This window comes from Synchiropus splendidus, chromosome 3, assembly GCF_027744825.2.
Source record: "Synchiropus splendidus isolate RoL2022-P1 chromosome 3, RoL_Sspl_1.0, whole genome shotgun sequence".
Lineage (NCBI taxonomy): Eukaryota > Metazoa > Chordata > Actinopteri > Syngnathiformes > Callionymidae > Synchiropus > Synchiropus splendidus.
The window spans coordinates 8,706,542-8,721,745 of NC_071336.1; the positions used below are offsets into that span (position 1 = coordinate 8,706,542).

The following is a 15,204-nucleotide window of genomic DNA, read 5'->3' on the forward strand; positions in this document are numbered from 1 at the left end:
TTGAATCCCTCAGTAAAGGTTAAATGTTAGTCACCGTTCTGGTCACCCACTTTGCATTTGCACATTTAAATGCTTTCTCTGCTCTGGTGTTGCATATTGACATGCTGGCATCAGACCATCTGTCTGCTCACGTAATAATTGTCCTTCAAAATACATCCAACTTGTCTGCTGCTTATACCCTGAGTTGGCGTGTTCCATGGTGCACAAGGGTGGTTGCTCTCGACTGGTGAAAGATGCAACCTCCAGAGTGAGATGGCAACAGTTCCGCAGGAGGCAGCAATGATTATTAAGGCTACTGGAATGACCCATTCACCGTGGCACAATCGCCCCTCCTTTTTTTTCCTTCACAGTACTATCAAGGTTTTTATTGAACTGAAAAACAGTTGGACTTCAATTGACAGTGTGGCAAACATATTTTTTGTAGTTAGCAAAGCCTGGCTTGGTAAAACCTTTGGTCTCTGCACACATTTACAAGTATTTCCAAAAATCTGGAAAAAGACACCTTTACATTTCACTGCAAAACATTACTTTTTTAAACACATTCTAGAATGAAGGAGTAGAATGCTTAACACTGTCTCTGTGTTTGCGCTGATGGTTGCGTGGGTTTTTGCCCCAGTGACAAACATTAGAGTGATGGTTGCAGACTGTCCAGAAAATGGAACAGACAGCAATAAAACTGGCACTGTACTTGAGCATTAATAAATCAATCTATTTCTGTCTTGGCAACAGAGTTGCTGGACTTCAGTCAGGACTTGGCACATAAAGGTTTGGGACACTGCTGCTCATTGGCTGACCCTATCAGCACATAACTCTTGCGCCCTCTCTCTGCCACCCAATGCTAAGAGTGTAGCCTTATTTTAAGAACGCAACCATTTTCAAATGAACCAAACAAAAGAAAAGCTCCGCCGATGTAAATATTTTCTGAACGCGACATAGACCACGGCACTGCCGTTCCCATAGCGACTGACGCACAACAGTACAAATGCATCAGGTTGAGTACACATCAGTTCGGGTGCTTGTTCATTTCACAGAGCTGACCTTCAGTAAATCCCCCTGACCACAGGCCCGGCCAGTCGCTGGAGGAAATCAATGCAGGCCATGGATTGCTGCGTTTGGAGCTACAGAGGTGGATGCAGAGTTGCAGTGATGATGTGGGTAGATCTCTATCTGGACCACTAGGCTGAAGGCACGCTGCAGAAAAAAACATTTAGAACTCAAGGCCCAGGGCCCGTCATGTCATTCCATGTGCTCAGCAAGACTCATGAACACATAAAGCTTAAATGAAAAAATAAACATTACACGTACAAGTACACGTACACGCCTAAAGACTGATGCAGGTACAAGGGAATTCAAAGAAATGATAATGTTCTCTGGAAGAAGAACTATTATCAACACCCTCAAAAGCCATCTGAAGATGACATGAGAGGAAATGTGCTGTCTGATCTTGATGCCACTCCACGTGATGAAAAAAAAAGAAGAAGATATGGGACTTGAAATAAAGGTGACCAGTCAGTGCAAGTGCAAGTGTTGGACATTCACACATTCCGGTTGAGGAACTGCTCACCCGGAGGGCAGATGGTTGTGAACTTGGCAGGGAAATCACAAACAGCAGCATGAGCGGGGCGCTCTGCATCATGAAACATCCCACTCACCCAGAAAATGGACTCTTGCCCTCAGGGATGAGAGGCAGGGCGCCCGGAGTGCAGCGCGGCTACTTTCCCGTGGCTGTTCGGGTCCATTGAGCCTCTCTGTTCTGCATGGTGACTGTTGTACCCGTACACTCAGGACACTGTTTCCCCTCCCCAGGGTTATTATAAGAGTTAATATGGTTTGATGACGCTACTCTCTCAGTCCAATTGATCTGTTTTCTGAAGAGCTGCTGTTGGATAGGACGCTGAACAGATCTGGCTTTTCCAATATTTGCATATCCATCTCAGACCGACTGACAATGTCTGGACCTCAGTCTGGAAGAGCACCTGTCCAGCCTGGATTCAAATGAATGAAATTGAACCGTGTTATGAATGTTTATTTCTCCCTTAATAAATACATTAGAGGACCAGTCATGTGACTTCTGCATGACCATTATATAACATTGCTTCATTATGCTTTCACTGCATACAATTCTGGTTTCTGGTGGCATTCATAGTTTGAAATGGAGTAGAGTGACAAATAGTTTTTATCATTTCTAGGCCTTGTTCCAAGTTCCCTATTTTTCCAACAGTGGTTGTGAGTAACTGCCTGTAAACATGTGTCAGGGTGAGACTTTATGTTGTGTTGTGCTACTGTCTGAGTTACCTCTGACCTCGGAAGTCAGTTCACCGTGTCAGATACATTTTCTTAAAAAACCCCAACTATTGTTTATGATGCCCATTTCCTTTGTCAGTGAGTTCCACATCTTCACTTCCACTATTACAGTGTACATTAGTTTCAGTGAGGTGCTATCATATGGTTGGTAGAAGTTCCCTCTTCTTCTCTGCTCCTCCTCCTCAGGAGTTAGTTTAAGCCGTCTTTGGAGATGATCCGGCAGCGGTCCATTTCTGACTCTTAATATGACCAGTGTTTGTCTCTCTGTTAGCTCAGGAAACGTCAGTGGTCTTGCTTTAGTTTACCAGTTCGTTGGTACAGTAAGTGCTGTGTAATCTGCCGTGGACATTATTCTAATAACCATCTTCTGTAGCACTTATAGGTGTGCCCCACACCTCGACGCCCTACAGCAAGTGTGGGAGTATCAGAGCACAGTAGAGTGTTCTCAACGCTGTGTTATCAAGCTGTCACTCATCTTCATTGCCATTGTTTTCTCTAGTGCCTTGATGCCTTTTTCCTCCCACAAAAAACCTTTCAGTAGTCACCATTCTGGTTCTTCTACAGGGCCATACCATCTGATATGATCTGATAAATCAGTCCAAACCCGACCCATTCAGACATATTGAGCATCTGAGTGTGAGAGGTAGTTAATAATGATTTGAATATTGATATAGAGCCTTTCTCAAGGACACAGAGACTGACATAATAGAAAATACACATTAGCAATCATAGGCTGGTGTAGGATGCTGTTGAGATACAGCAGGTTTTGTTAAGGTGGACCTCTATTGATCTGGTCAGGGACGATATATAGATAGATGGAGGGATTTGTGGGCTGGCAGATGAATGTTGAGTCAAAGTGAAGCTCCACACTCAGCTCACTCAAGATCCCCAAATTTCATTTTTGTTCATTTTTATCCATAGTTTTACATGTTATGTATTTACTTGTTTTTTACACAAGATGGGAGTTATGGTCCCTGTGCCTTGTCTTTGATGTCATCCCAGCCATAACAGACTTTTTTTTTTCATGACCGAGCACTTGAATCCTGGACCATGGCAGAGGGAGAGCATCTTCAGTCATCACTATATAAACATAACATAAAGCATTTTTCATGATTCTTTCCAACACTGTTTTTTTTTAATTATGCTGCTGCTAAATACACCTGTACCAGTTATGAAATGCAGTCCATCATTTGAATTTCTTTCATCAGGCTTCTGAATCTGTCCTTTTTTTGGGCTCACCTTCTCCCCTTTATCACAAACTATAAGAAAGCAATTTAAAAAATGAAAAAAAAAACATAATAGCATTATTCATTTAAATTTATACTGAGCAAAAACATGCAGTTTGTGCCTCCCACATAACTCAAAATAAATGTTTAATGACAGACCAAAGTCACAACTTCTTAGCAGGTAAATACTGAAAACCTTTGACTTTGAAGAAGATTGGAAAAAATATTTGCGTTTGCTCAAATATCCTCACACCTTCGGTTTTATTTACCTGTCTTGGAGGCAGTGCCATCAGTGGATATGCATATATTGCAGCTTCGGCCCTCAGGACTGAAATGCTAATGTCCTCTGCTGTCAATGAAGCAGGAGCTCTATTGTAGAGGGAAATTGTTCCTGCACGTCTCTCGTAAATAGATAAGACCAAGCAGAGTTTGCTGTGTCTGTATGTCAGTGAAATTCTTTGTAAAATGGTCACTTGCCTTAGAGCGTGTGTGACAGAGTGCCGAGAGTACAGCGGACGCTCATCGGTGACCAGTGTGGCTAGTGTTAACAGCATGCTCTGGAATGAAACCGTTCTGCTGGATTGGGTTGAAACAGACATTACGTAGAAGCAGACATGTCTTTTCCACGCTTTACACGATGAGAGGATTCTCCCTGCTGTGAGCAAATGGAGCAGGAACGATTGACTACCGGTAAAGTGTTCAAAGAAGAATGGGTGAAAGTAGGAGGAAGGAAAAGCGATGATTGGGTTGTAAACAAAGCCATGCTGAAATAGCTTTATGGCTTAACATGCAGATGAAAGAGGAGTATGTGTGCATCACAAACAAAACACGCATAGATTTCATGCTATTTTCATGATTGCTTCAGCGATTGGCACCAGTCATGTTTGTTTGTTCAGAAAGGTTCAAGTAAACATACAATGGAATTATTTTTCTTCTTTCGGCAACAGTCGGTTGTCTGGTATTGCACACACGGGTAAACTCTGGCTGTAGTCACATCAGAGGTATATCTGGGCAACAAATGATGCGAATGGGTCAATATGAAATTATAGATTTTAATAAGTGGATCACCTGGGGAGTTTCAGTAAATAGATTTTCATTCAACCTCAGGCAAGTGCAGTGGCATTAGACATGATTATAAAAAGAAATTTACAGCTATCACATATTTATTCGTAAAAGTTTTATCGGCATTTTTATTATTTTATTTATTCAGTGATTATTCTGTATTTTCAATAGGGGTGTATCCATTTCAACAACAATAAAGATTGTCCTTGTTTGTGTTGGACTTGCTTGTGTAACACAGGTTCATATCATGTAATATATAAAAATAAAAATGGAACCATTATCCCTCACCTTGAAGATTTATGCTGCGGTGAAGTTTAGAATTTGGTCTAAAGCACTTCTATTTTGGCAAAGGTATGAGGAAAAAAATGGCTACAGTAAGTGGGTTTCATAACATCATGGCTGGGAATGAGCTTGGTAATTTATCACTTATGAAATGATTAATTATCAATATCCTTCTGCAGTTTAAAAGAAACCCTAATTTGCACTTTATTGCTTTTCTAAGTTTCATACATCATTATGAACATCTTCTATGAAGCTTTATAAATGTGCTATGATGTCTTTCAAATGTACTAATAATACATTATAGATGAGACCTTTAAGTGTTACAGAAAACATACATTATATTTGCCAATAAAATTCATAACATTGTATGACAATAATAATTTGCTGGCAAAAAGACGCTTAAATGGTCACTTCAATGTTAATGGCAGTTTGAAGTGCTACAAAACCAAAATATATTTATTATGTTCAGACATATACTTTTTACAAATGTATATATTTTTATTTGTAGAGTTAAAGTATATTTCCACAAATGTCGTCATGAAGTATTGATGTACTTGAAGTACTGAATTTTCACCTGGGTTCATGGGGTTTCTTGCATGACCTCCATTCCTCAGGTTTCCTCCACTGAGCCAAGGTCAGTTTGCCGCAGCAGCTGTAGTTAAGGGGCCCACATATCTTTGTCCCCCAGGAACCTGCTCCGGCTCATCTGGAACATCACTAAAGCGCTTTTCAAAGAAACTAATCAGCACCATCTCTCCGCAGTTCTGAGTCCCTCTTTCATGAGGGACTCATGGGCTCTCTGTAACTCGAAGGAGAGTCCAGCCTCCCTGAGCAGCCTGAAGCAGGCAGCCTGTTCCTTCTGTCATCGGACTGAGACCGTGACCTTTGCCCTTTGGTTCAGCTCTTTAACCCCAATATCATGAGGTCAAAAATGTCCCAGTAAAGTGAGAGAGATCCCAGTTTTCATCAGATGGCCATTGAAGGTACCTCAGGGAAATCTTTTCTAAAGCAGAACCAGTGATGGCAAACGTTCTCCTTCTTCATACTTGAAGTTTAATCTGTGCTGTAAGTAATTAATATGGTAACTGAAACCGATGCACGTCTCATAAGGTGTGAGCTAATTAAAAGCTGATATCATCTTCAGCGGTGTCAAATGGTTCTCATGTGGAAGCAGCAGTAACTAACACGATGGTCTCTCAGTGGGATGAGCGTTAGAGACGGAGATTATGAGGGCAACACAAGCCTCAGTATAAGTAACAGACTACTTGTTTTAATCTCTTCCCATCGCTTCACCTTCTATTGACAGATACGGTCCATATACCACAAGCATCATCATTATATCATACATCACAAAGAGAGGAGAGTGAAGAACAGTTCTTATTATTTCATTCTCTTTTCCCAGACAATGTCAGGTGACATTCTCTTATTTGAGACATCCGTTATTCCCCAGTATTGAGGTAAATGCTAAGAAATACAGCAGTGTGTTAGGGGCTCACTAAAGATGAGTTAGTGAAGGTGATTCATATGATGTATCGTGTAAGGATGGAGTTGCAGTTCAGCCTGTTAGTTCAACAGCTCACACAGTGTGAGGACGATGTATTCGGGCTCTTGACCATGTTAACAGAAAAACTCCAAAATGGATGTATTGAAACAAAACTTGCAGTTGGTTGCAAACTGAGAAGTGACGTTGAGAGAGATTCAAATCACAGATGTTAACAAACTTTCATTTGACTATGGAAACAGAATGTGGCTCTGCCAGTGTTTTCAGGGTGTCTTCATTCTTTTCCATGCGACAGGCCTTTTTCCCCAGAGTTTTGTGTGCATTGTAAAATACATTTAAGGCAATAATATTGTGGAGAAAAATCTGTGGGGGTGGAAATGAGTGGCATGGTGCTGCCAATACCAGAGTCCTTTCAGTTTAGATTAGATTATCAAAGATGAGGATGAGGATGAGAATGGTTGGACATAAAAGAATGACTGTAATCTTCCTCTGATTTTGCAAAGTGCGCCATTCAATTACACGGTGACATGTCACCAGTGGGTGCAATTACTTTTGAGATCAGAGTGTGCAACATCACCTGGTGATGATCGTGTTTCAAAGTGCAGAGCCAAGGTGCATTAGTTACCGTAGATAAATGATAAAAACATCACCAGCAATATACAACAAACTCCAGGCAGGGGATATTTAGGAGGGCAATAGCTATGTTCAGAACATGTCCAATACAAAACACTTCCAAACATAAGGCTTACATAAAGAAAAAGGCAAACAGATATCTCAGATATCTCATGATGATACCTACATCCACTTTAACACGTCACTTTGGAAGTCCTCATATATATATATATATATATATATATATATATATATATATATATATATATATATATATATATATTGAACACTTAAAGGCGGACTACTTCTCCACTGGTGGAATCCAAACTTATATATATATATATATATATATATATATATATATATATATATATATATATATATATATATATATATATATATATATATATATATATATATATATATATATATATATATATATTTTTTTTTTTTTTTTTTAGTCATCAGCTGTATATATATATATATATAGTTTGGATTCCACCAGTGGAGAAGTAGTCCGCCTTTAAGTGTTCAATATCTTTACCATGAAAAATGTAGTTGCCTGTGTCTCCTGTGTTACTGACAGACGACTGAATCATCCTTCCTGAGGCAACCTGGTGATTAATATTGTGAAGTTATTCAATATCACAATGCAGCGTGTCGGACCATTCCCGGCAGCCCCTGATTCAAATTAGTCTACATGATCAGTCTGATATTTCTTCTGCAGGCAGTGTTAAATTGCATTAAACATCATCTAAGAGTCTCTTTTTCATTAGCCTTTTGAAGTACACTCCCACATACATTGCACCAAATGCGCCACCTTGAGGGAAGTTGGGTGACCACATGTGGTGTGCGGCTTTGTTTCCAGAAAAGTCTGCAGCAGAGGAATCTGACCAAATCATTTTATTGGAATAAAGTCATGGTTTCAGCCAGGTTGAGGTAGAATAAGAGCTCCTGAAAGGTCAGGATGAAGTTGAAAATGAATTATTTTGGACATACAGAGTCAAATAAACCCCCTTCAACCAGAGGTCTGTAAGCCACCCACCTCACATTGATGTCACAGTACACTCCTGTTGTTCAGTTCTCTTGCTCCTTTTCTGTCTGTCTGTGTGATGCTGTGTGTAGCCCATTTGTGCTGCACCCTAAAGAGACCTTCAGGCAAGACACAACAGTCTTGGAAGTTTAAAAAAAAAAAAAAAACAGTATAAAGGTCAAAGTCCAGCTGATGACTGTAAAAATGTCAATGTATTCTCAAACAAGAAAAGGTCAGAGTAAAGAAAGGCTGACTCTGGATCTCAGGCAGGTCGTGCTTTTTTAAATGAGCTCCATCACTAAAGGAGTTAGCAAGTACAGGTGCTCATCAAAATGGGATCTTGTGCAGCAAAGCAGGTGAAAACAGATGGAAAGTGTAATGCATAGATCCCTGGCATAAGGCCACTGCCAATTTTTGTTGACACAAACCTAAGGTGGATTAATGTTACTGGCTCCATCACAAGTTGCAGTGGTTTTTTTTGGTGATCTCCCTGAGCTTCCTCTGGGCACCGCTGATCTACAGTTCCAGGAACACATTTGGAAACAGACCATAGGACAAAGGTTGTGTCAGAGCAGACCCAGCTGAGGATGCACATAACTACGGTGGAGATGCCAAAAGGAAGAACAGACGCAGCAGAATTGAGGTGCCCATGCATAATAAAGGATGGAAGGCTTCTCCCTGAGGAGCCCAGTCGTCCACCTGACACTCAGAGACCAGCCAAGTCCAGATGAAAAAAAAGACATTACAGTCGTGTCTCCATCTCACGACTCACTGCTGCTGAGTTCTTTTGACCTCTAATAGAGTGATGATGTTCCGTTGGTGCAGTCAAAAACAAGGTCGCCAGCAACTCTGAAGACTCTCATTAGACTTCTCTCTCTACCCTTGAAGAAGGGTCCACCAATAACAGTCTTCCCTTTGTTAGGATTATTTGACTCACTGAAAAGGCCGGTGCACTCAGATCAGTGGAGTGAGAAAAAGATGCCACTGTCCCTGGTCAGTAGGAAAAGCTCTTAAACACCTTGCATCGATCCTGCACCCTCGCGCACTTCAGCAAGAGAGAGTGTTGTTCTTCAGAAACATCTCCTTGAACGCATGAATGTGACTTGAAAACAAACATGTGCAGCCTTGACTGATCATGCAATGATTCTGTATCAAGGTACATGCACTTCTACCCTCGCAACATTATGGTTTGTGTTGTAAATTCAACTCTGAACAGCGCGTCACCCCGGTTGGAGAATAAAAGGATAATAATTCCCACTGGATGTACGGTAACTTCATTTCAAACTACTATTCAGGAGGGCCAGGTTTCCTCACCAGCCCAACTCCTAAATGCGTCTTACTGCGTGTTCAGCAGAAGACCACTGCCCCCTAGCGGCAAATAGAACACATTTACGATCTAAACTCAAGGATACAGTTTATACATCATTTTGTAGATGGTTTGCCCAATACACACGACTTCGTATTGCTAACTTGATAGGGTGGCTGGATGGACTTCACTTGAAAAATGTGACTTATAAGGGATTCATGGTTATAGTATTGTTATTATTTAGTCTTTGTTCTCTTAGTTTATTAAAAGAGTTCCACACTGACTAAACTTATTATGGGCATAAATGCACAGGCGGTCTGTGGCGGTCTCATTGCTGTAGTGGAGCGTGTGGTCAAATCTAGCAATTGGACCTGGAGTGAAATACAGACGGACGCCATGCGTTGCTAGAGGAAGAGGTTTTCCTTGGTAAAATTTTAATGCAACACTTCTCATCATCTTACAAGCAAACATATCAAATGTCCATTACATAGGCTGTAACAGTAGTATACACAAGTTATTATCTGGTAATAATCAGCACTGTGTTCTACATCGAGGAACACCACTGCAGTTACAAAGTCCTCATCAAAAAGCCTACGCAGTTACACTGTTGTTGAAATTCTTCAGTGTCTGGATGTGTAATGCCTCGCAGAGAAACATCCCACCAGTTTTTGAAATGTCTGGATGACTTTACATTGTTTACTTCTGCAGCACCTTCCGTTGTGATGTTGAAAGGCATGGTTGGAATATGACTCTTCTTAAAGCACATAGTGTTTGGCTTGCTATCTGGGCTTTCCAGTAACAGTCTGCAGAGCTAAACAATGCTAACTTCATAAAAATAATACATTACAAGTGGTGGTGCTGAGATTCTAAATCGGTTGACAAGTACAAACAAATGTTGAGGCTGAAAACTGCCTCGTAACACGTAGACACTGCCTGTCTGCAATAACATCTGATTCTGGTTTGAGGAACATGGTCTTAGCTGAGATGTTTGTGACAAACCCCTTGAGTCCAGAGCATTTGGCCATGGTGCATTTCCAAATACGGTTTTTCCAAAGCGGTTATTGGATGGAAAAAAAAAAAAAAAAAAAAAAAAAAAAAAAAAAATATATATATATATATATATATATATATATATATATATTCTATATATATATATATAAATATATATAATGTTCTACTGTTACTACTAATGAAAATGTGTGAGATTTTGATGACCTTTGAAACTAAAAACTTTAAACTACTTTCTGAAAATTCAGACTTAATGTTTTGTTTAAGTTGAAGAAAAAAGAATTTGGAAAAAAACAACAACCTCCGTATAGGAATGCAGGGCATCAGGAGGCAAAAATGTAATTTTAGAGTGTATTTAAGTTATGTGTTTGAATTAAAGCGGTTTCCAAACTCTAACTTGGTGTGTGGCATTGACTCGATGGTGAAGAATGAAGTTTAAAGTTGATTTCGAATGGCTATGATTTTGTCACATAAGTGTGTTTAATGATTATAAACATTTTTAGTCATGGACGCTGTTGTAAAATCACAACTCAGCCTTTAAAACACCAGGATTGAGAACCAGACATGTCGTTCATCATCTCGTTCACAGATTTGCTTGGCTTGCATCTAAAGGTGGTGGAAATGAGAGAAAAAGTGTTGCAGCGTGAACCGTGGTTCGGCCAGCGACCATCACCGTGGAAACATCAGCAGCACTGATCCAGGTCAGTCACTCGGTGGGCATGCAGCGGTGACTCTTGTATGTCCCCAGATGGCGGAACCTGCGGCCGCACTGCTGGCAGCAGTAAGGCGTGGCACCGCTGTGGATCCTCTGGTGGGTGTAGAGGTTCCCCAGCTCCTTGAATCGCCGGCCACACTGAGGACAGGCATAGGGGCTCTCGCCCGTGTGCACCCGCTGGTGTCTCTTGAGTCCTGACAAGACGGAGAAGCCTTTGCCGCACTGTGGGCACGGGAACGGGCTCTGGTCACCACTGTGGACCAGCCGGTGGCTTTTTAACCGCGCGGCGTGACGGAAACGCTCGCCACAGTCCGGGCAGGTGAAGGGCTTCTCGCCGGTGTGGATACGCTGGTGCTGACGCAGGTTCCCGAGGTAGTTAAAGTGGCGGCCGCACTCCCCACACTGATAGCCACTGTCCAGTTTGATCACCTTTTTAAACGAAGTCCCTTCTTGGGAGCCCCCCACTGCTGCACCAGGCTCCTCCGTCTGACTGGAATCTCCACTGTTCCCCAGGCTGGGGGGAGCCACGGCGGTGGATTTCAGAGCCTGAAGGGCAGCAGCATCGCTGTGTATCAGTCTTACATGCTCCTCCAGGAACAAGGCGTCAGGACAGAAGGTTCCACACAATGAGCAGATGTATGTGTGGCTGGGAAACTGCTGCCCTGGAACATCAGGAGGAACAACTAGTTACTTGCCGGTCTGACTTGGTATTACTCCTGTTACATATCACAACTCTTATTCATTCAATGAATAATGTCAACCAAAGTTAGAACTCAGGTTTTGATTTTTGCTGGAAGAATGTGGAGGACGATTGAAGCCTGAACAATAGTAACAGAAGCAAAGCTACCGCGGTGGAGCCACAAAACTACAGGTGTTCATGTCAGAATTAAGACATGAGGTTGTCACAGGTGTCTCAGTCTGGAATCAATAATCCTCAGTGTGACATCCACTCCCTCTGAGCGAGATGCAGCTTCACACCATCAAACTGAATATATACATTCACTATATATATATATATATATATATATATATATATATGTATGTATGTATGTATGTCGGGTAATACTATGGCATTCCCAGAAACTGTGAGATCTCCATAATCTCCAGTGTATCCTGGGCTTCCCCGTGGGTCCTTACTTCCTCAGTCACACCACATCATGGAGGCATCCTGGCAAGATGCCTGCTCCACTTTAACTGACTCCTCTTGATGCAGAGGAGCAGCTACTCCTCACCCTCTCTCTAAAGGAAAAGTCCAGTTAGTCTGCAACAAAGTATAGCTGTATCAGCGATCTAGTCCTGCTGATCGCTATAGAGGCTTAGAACCTTAGAACCATGACCACTCTCAGGACATACAGGCGCAAGTCATGCAAAAGCTCACGCTCAAAGATGTTGTAGCTCTTTTGGGTGCCAAAAGGTCAAAACTGATAAGCAAAATATGCTGTTTGGATATTATAAACGAAACCACAGTGTAACAAATCGATGTTGAGAGCAAAACACAGTTAAGATGCCTGGAATTGATGACTACAGACTCTTTTTAGATTTCAGTATTGTATCTTGACCTGTTGGGTGTCTGAGACCTCTAAGTCAGTTTTACAGAGTTGTTTTTCTGATGGGTTGTGCATCATGAACTGGTTCAAATACAGAATTCATGAGTAATCTAAGCTGTTTCTTTTGGAACTATAGACACAATCAACTTTAGTTCCCTTTAATAGGTTCCTTATGGACAAGCGCGACTCACTTGCAGTGCTCCACTGCACCCACGTCACTCTCTGACCTGCAGTTTATCACACTTTATAATGTTGCTAAGCAAATACGCCACATGTGTTCAGGGAACTACAATGTTTTATATATATATATATATATATATATATATATATATATATATATACACAAAAGGCTTTTATTATAAGCAATAATAATAACAAAAACAACAACAATAATACCGCAATATATACATGTGAAATTATTATTGTTGTATTAATTATTAATATTATTATTTCAATAGGCCCAAATCTGAACTCTCCATCAACAATACATGCTCAGTTCTGACCTGGAGGTCTGAGTTTTGATATACTGTATATAAGTACACACATGTTTGTCTGTTTTCTTTGAAGTCTTTCTTTGTATGCGTCCAGATATGACTTGAGAATTATAAAGCAGAATGGGATCTGGAATCCAAACAATAGCCAACTCTATTTGTCAAAGGGATGAGTTCATGTGTCCTACTCGATGAACGGCTCTCACCTGTCTCTGGTCTGTCTGTCCGTCCCTGTGGAGGACTGCCCCCCTCACCGGGGGAACTCTGCGGGTCCATGGTGAAGTCAGGCGTGTGCACTTGTGACAGAGAGGTCTCCTCCAGCCCATCGTCCTCCCGCTTCAACGACCCATCTTGTTCTTCATCATCATCCTCATCTGAGTGTTCGGCTTTGGTGTTCTCGCGGTCTGTGTCCCGCGTGACTGAAGGAAACAAGTATTATACAGACCATTACAATAATCCAAGGATTCAGGAATCGGAATTTTAATAGGGTACTTATCAGTCATTATTCGCATGTTATCATGACCTCTGACCTCCACTTGATCATTACCTTTCAGATCAGCGGAATACTCCATCGGCATCCAGTCATAGTCGTACATCCTCTTGCTGCTGGACGGGATCATACTGAAGATGTCGTCCGTGCTGGACTCCGAGTCCGCGGCTGGAGGCCCGGACCCGGCCAGCCCACTGTCCGGCCATAGATTCAAGGGGTCCGTCTCCTGGCGAGTCTCTCTGTCCCCGTTATCCCCGTCCATCTCTGCACACCCCCTGGAGTTCTTGTCCTTCATCAGATAGTCACAGATAGCATCAATGTTTTCTTTTTTCACCGCAGGCACACTGGCTTTGGCCCGTCTGGGGTCCGTGTTGTTGGCTTTCGAGTCTGGCTTCCTGAAGGCAGCCTCAGGCGGCGGCTCCATGGAGGCGCCGTGCAAACTCTCCCTAGCATCCCTCTGAGCTGAACTCAGCCTCGCCTTCAGCACGGAGATCTCGTCGTTTTTCTCCCGCAGCTCCATTTTCAGGACGCGGATCCGGATGCTGACCATCTTGCGGATCTCGGAGAGAGCGGTCTCCAGGACCACGGTGATGTTTCTGCCCAGGTGCTCCGTAATGTCGCTCACCGAACAGAGTAGCTCCTCGTCGGACTCCAGTTCGAGGAAATCGCCGTCGAGTCGACTCACAGGCCCACTGGACTCCATGAAGGCGCCGTGGAGTTCTGAGGGGAAGTTTGTGTCCGAAAAACTGTGGTGTCTTTTCCGACTCATAGATGAGTCCCTGCCAGGGTTGGATTTCCAGGAGAGTTGTGCTAGCACGTAGCTACACACCAAGCTAATGTTTGATGCCCAGAGACCGGTGAAGCTGACGTCAAATACGCCGGATGTAGCAATCCTTCAAACTAAAACAGCCCGTCCTGAAATACTCGCATGAGGAATGATCGTTGCGCGGCCGTGTTTTATTTTGACATTATTTACAGGACGTATTCTTCCATACATACTAGTACAACCCATTAAAACGAGTTCAATTGCCTACAGCGCCAAAGAAAAACCGACTGCAATAAGATGAGTGTTTAGGTCATGTCTCCTTTAAATCGCGTGAATACGTAGTTGCTTGGTCATTCTACATTTAGTGACTGGTCCATTTTAGAATAGAAAATAAAGGAAGCTCATGCCTTTTAATAGAAACTCTCTCTCCGCTGCATCACAATTATTTTCATTATTTTTGTTTTTAAGTCAGTGTCATTCATGCGTGCAGAACTTCTCGGTGAATGAGATTATTTACATTTAGATTATCATTTAGTTTATACTTTTTCAGTCAGAGTCTGGTGTTTTTCTAAAGTAAATGTGATTTTGATTGTTCTATATTTCTTTCTAGATAACAGGCAGTGAACTGCCCGCTTTTGAAGTCCGACCGGATAATTATTTTTGGAATTTTATGGAACTGAATATGTAACTAACTTTAGAGATTGAACTGTTGCCATGCCTTTTGGGACATGATGTATGAGTGATAGATGAACCGCAGTAGGTTGTGACACTCTAAAAGAGGTTGAATGAAATACATTTGGCCAGAGATATATTTTTTAAGTTTAGCTGTTTTAAAAATGAGTTTCATTAATGAATTTATCT

At 41.8% G+C, this 15,204-nt stretch overlaps 1 protein-coding gene across 1 annotated transcript; it reads right to left on the bottom strand.

Moving 5' to 3' along the window:
* Positions 1–10,506: 10,506 nt before the first annotated feature.
* Positions 10,507–14,625, bottom strand: znf16l (zinc finger protein 16 like). Its single transcript, XM_053860948.1, has 3 exons — positions 13,635–14,625; positions 13,294–13,506; positions 10,507–11,711 (listed from the first exon to the last, which is right to left on the bottom strand). Exons 1-3 carry the CDS (start codon positions 14,344–14,346, stop codon positions 11,041–11,043), a joined length of 1,596 nt encoding a protein of 531 aa, XP_053716923.1. The 5' UTR covers positions 14,347–14,625; the 3' UTR covers positions 10,507–11,040.
* Positions 14,626–15,204: the final 579 nt, after the last annotated feature.

Coding starts and splice junctions, on each gene's coding strand:
- znf16l (XM_053860948.1), bottom strand. CDS start 14,346: ATGAGTCGGAAAAGACACCACAGTTTTTCGGACACAAACTTCCCCTCA. Junction 13,507..13,634: donor GTATTCCGCTGATCTGAAAG/GTAATGATCAAG, acceptor TGTTTCCTTCAG/TCACGCGGGACACAGACCGC. Junction 11,712..13,293: donor GACAGACAGACCAGAGACAG/GTGAGAGCCGTT, acceptor CTGATGTTCCAG/GGCAGCAGTTTCCCAGCCAC.